Here is a 3,866-nt window from a genome sequence, read left to right on the forward strand (position 1 = left end):
ATTTGTTGGTCATGACCAACCTTCCTATCCGACAGACCGACCGACATCTGAAAACAATATACCCCTCCTTCTCGAAGGGGGAGGGGCGGGGGCATAAAATGCTAATACACTAATGTTACAGTAATAAACCTTCTTTCACGTCGACGTCGTTTACAGTATAGGAAACGTTGGTCAAATTTGTTTTTAGTTCTGCTCAACCCGGGGCTAGAGGGCATGGACGGTAGCATGCATTTTAACTACCGTCCATGAACAGGCTTAATCAAACCGAGCCTGCAACATTTTCGTTTTTGTTGTGTTGAGCGACCTGTGGAGTTTCCACTTTTTCTATTTTAATAGCTAAAGAAAGAAGATTGTTTTTTTTTTCGGCAGAAAAAAACAAACATGTGATATAAAAATATTACATTTACGACTTTCTGCATTGAATTTATTAAACTTGTTGAATAAAACTGATATAATACCGAGTCTCGCATTTTATTATTTTATTCAACTGGTTAAAAAATCAATATGAAAAAAAAACTCAAGACATGTAATATCCTCTTTATAATTAAATGTAATGCAGAAATGGTATATTGTATATTGTTATAAAAACTGTCACTTCTTTAGTTCGAGTGCACACTTATCCTTTGTTTTGCTAGCGATTTAGAGTGTCTACTATTTCAAACCTAATTCATAACACCGTTAATACATATAAACTACATAAACATTAGTAGTGATTTTCCATATTTTAAGATTGTAATTTGAGTGTAGCATACGCTTAAAGGTAGATGCTAATATTTCCAAAACCAACTATCTTAAGAAATGTTTGAACCCAAATACAAATGACAAAACGATTAAAGCCTTAAAATTCATACGAATTGATAACATTAAATTTACCAGCAATTTTTACAATTTGTATTATCTATTTTAAGGTAAGCGAGTAATCATATAAATAAAAAATGAACACCTCCAAAAAATACCATTGTCTGATTAGTATATAATTATATATATGCAAAAGTTTGGCGGACTGATAACCTAACAAGTTTTCCTGGACTCTGTACTTACTTTTCGCTGCACGTAACTGCTAAAAAATCCGCATAGATCAGAGATGTAGGATGAATGAGTTCAGACCCTAATATATATTAAACTAAGGTTTTTCTTTAGCAGTACGGGAGCTAGATATAATTTTTTTTAAACGATATTCCCAGATATGTGTTGAAATGTAAATCATTTGCTTGTTATTTCTACAGGTCATTTACACTTTATCTTCCTCATCAAACCATATTTTAGTCGTACAGTTATGTTATGGAACATTACTAGTATACGTACTTACACTTCGTGAATGCGTTTTCTGGATATAATGCACAAGTGAGTGTCACAATTTTGCAATTCACTTTGTCATAAAGCTTGTTTGCAGCATTGCTTCACTAAATCATAATTCTTATTTGTCATTTAACGGTAATATTTTACTATTCCAGATGGCGTGTCTACGTGTTGTTTACAAATACAACGACTTATGCACTTAATAAGAAGGATATAATTCTGGAACTTTCAAAAACACTGGCAATCCATAGGAAACCAGGCAGACCAGGACACACAAAACCAGTGCTGGTTAAACTTCAGAACAACTCTGAAAAAAAAATATGGACAAACGTTCCCAGTGTCAGGCAACCGGTACCCGTTTGGTATATGATGTGACTAAAGTCAATGGTCAGCTGATATCCCGGCTACTCAAACATGATGCCATAGACTTAGTATGGTTCTTCAACGGATCAGTGTATGAAAGAACCAAGACAGGTCAGAGATTTAAGTTTGGCATCCATGATGTGATCTCAGAGGTCATATCTGCATATACTACGAGATTATCTGTGCAATTTTAAAACCAATTTATGCCTGAATTTTTATTTTTTGTTTAATGTTTGTAAATGTGAAGATAACCATAGTATAAGGCGGTATTTGGGTTTATTTCAGTTAGATTTACAGTGAGCATAATATTATATGGTATTTTGATTTTGTATACTGAGGTCGACACTAGGCACAAGTAGGTACAGGTAAAACTGAACATGTAAATGTCTCAACACTGGTAATCATTATTGATATAATGTTCAATTTCAATCCTAAAATATTATCGATCATATAATTATGCACATTTATCTAAATCTTATGTTCTTGTTACATCATTTCATGATATGCGAACTTGTATAATGTTTCTTTATATGTTGTGAATTCATGACCTGTTTACCGTTGCAATCCACCATACAATTCTCATTCTCGAGTATGTCTGCACTGATTTTGTCTTGCTATGCTTACCGCAAAGAGCACATCTGACCATTTTTGTAGAACGAGAACAATGGTATTTACCACCGAGGCGGATCTCATCTAACACGCGTTTCCGTAGCGCCTCTGGTCTACAATGGTTTGCCTCATGTGGTTCTGGGACGATTTATGTATGAAAAGAACTGGAACCACTGTCTTACCCTTGCATGATCGTAAGAGGCGACTAATAGGGTCTTAACACTTGGTTTTGCTGTAACTTTTGATTCCATACCTCATGTTCTTATTTCGATGTAAATGAGATGTGAAACCAAAATTTGTAGTCCTGTTTGGCTTCATATAAGCTATACATGTACTGTGTTGGTGCGCTGTAAAACTCAAACCAAACCAAACCTCCCAGGGTTTGACTGTTCTGGCGTATCGCATCTGGCTGTTTGATCCGTTTCTTCTTCTCTTCGCTCTTGACCATCTAGATGCAGTTTGTAACACCGTACACATTTGAAACCACGTTGACGATGTTGTTGTCATTCCGCCTTTTAACAATCAATCCATCATAGTCCTTGTTATACGTTCCTCTCTCTGTTTTTGCCATTTCCTTCCCTGATCGTAATGGGCAATCTTCTACCCTTTTGGAACGTACTGATCCAGTACATGCTATGCCCAACTTTGATTACTCATCTACCAATCGAAGCGATGTGAAAAGATTAACAAATGTCAAATGATATGCATTGTCTTTTTTGAAACAAGCAAGTCCATCACGACTGCCTCACCCATACCAAGGCGTTTTGTGTCAGCTGCTTGGAGTCCTCTAGCTCTCTGGTATTGTTTAAATTGCAACAAGTAACCAAGAGGTGTTGTGAGTGCCCACATCTTGTAGCCGAAACGAATTTGTTTTCCTCTTATAAACTGCTTAGCTCCATGCCGTTTCCGTCCGTAGTAGGGAATCATACTCTCGTCTATCGATAGATTCTGCTGTTTCGGAAAATAAAGCAAGAAGCGTTCATTTAGTAGCGAAAGTAGTGGTCGCACTTTTGAAAACTTGTCATCTTGATCTAAGTTGGCGTTGTCAAAAAGATGAATGTACTGGATCAACGTATCAAAGCTGTCTCTTGTCATGGCGTTTATGATTGCATTGTTTCTTACATCAGTATCATTATTCCAGTACATCCTCCGGCGTTGAACCTGGCTATAACCACACAAAATTAATATAGTCATAAGAACGCCCAATTCTCCTCTTGATGTAGTGAATGTGTGGTACCTTTTGATCCAGCATACCTGATGCTTTGTTCTACCATCATGTCAAGAATGCCGTCATTAAAAAACAGTTCAAATATGCTCTTTGGTGTCTTGGGCAATCTGGATATATCAATATGTGGATCTTTCCACGTACATTTGTCAGCCTGTTGTCTAAGTATGTCCCGGTTTAACCATTTACGCTTAGTTGGTGGAGGTCGGTTAGGTCTCGGTGCAAAAGGTGGATCTCGCAGAGCAGCTCTTACGCCTGCCCTAGATGTTGAAGGACTTAGTAGAGCAGCAGAAACTTCATACTCATCTATTTCTGAACCAGAGGTGGTACTTCCAGTATCACTCTGCAAAGAAAACGTAGGTCAGTCATA

At 36.9% G+C, this 3,866-nt stretch overlaps 1 protein-coding gene across 1 annotated transcript; it reads right to left on the reverse strand.

The window, feature by feature from the left end:
- Window positions 1-2,964: 2,964 nt before the first annotated feature.
- Window positions 2,965-3,417, reverse strand: LOC128553458 (piggyBac transposable element-derived protein 3-like). Its single transcript, XM_053534608.1, has one exon. The coding sequence runs from the start codon at window positions 3,415-3,417 to the stop codon at window positions 2,965-2,967; it is 453 nt and encodes a 150-aa protein (XP_053390583.1).
- Between the last annotated feature and the right edge of the window lie 449 nt (window positions 3,418-3,866).

This window comes from Mercenaria mercenaria, unplaced genomic scaffold (genome assembly GCF_021730395.1).
Source record: "Mercenaria mercenaria strain notata unplaced genomic scaffold, MADL_Memer_1 contig_3846, whole genome shotgun sequence".
Classification (NCBI taxonomy): domain Eukaryota; kingdom Metazoa; phylum Mollusca; class Bivalvia; order Venerida; family Veneridae; genus Mercenaria; species Mercenaria mercenaria.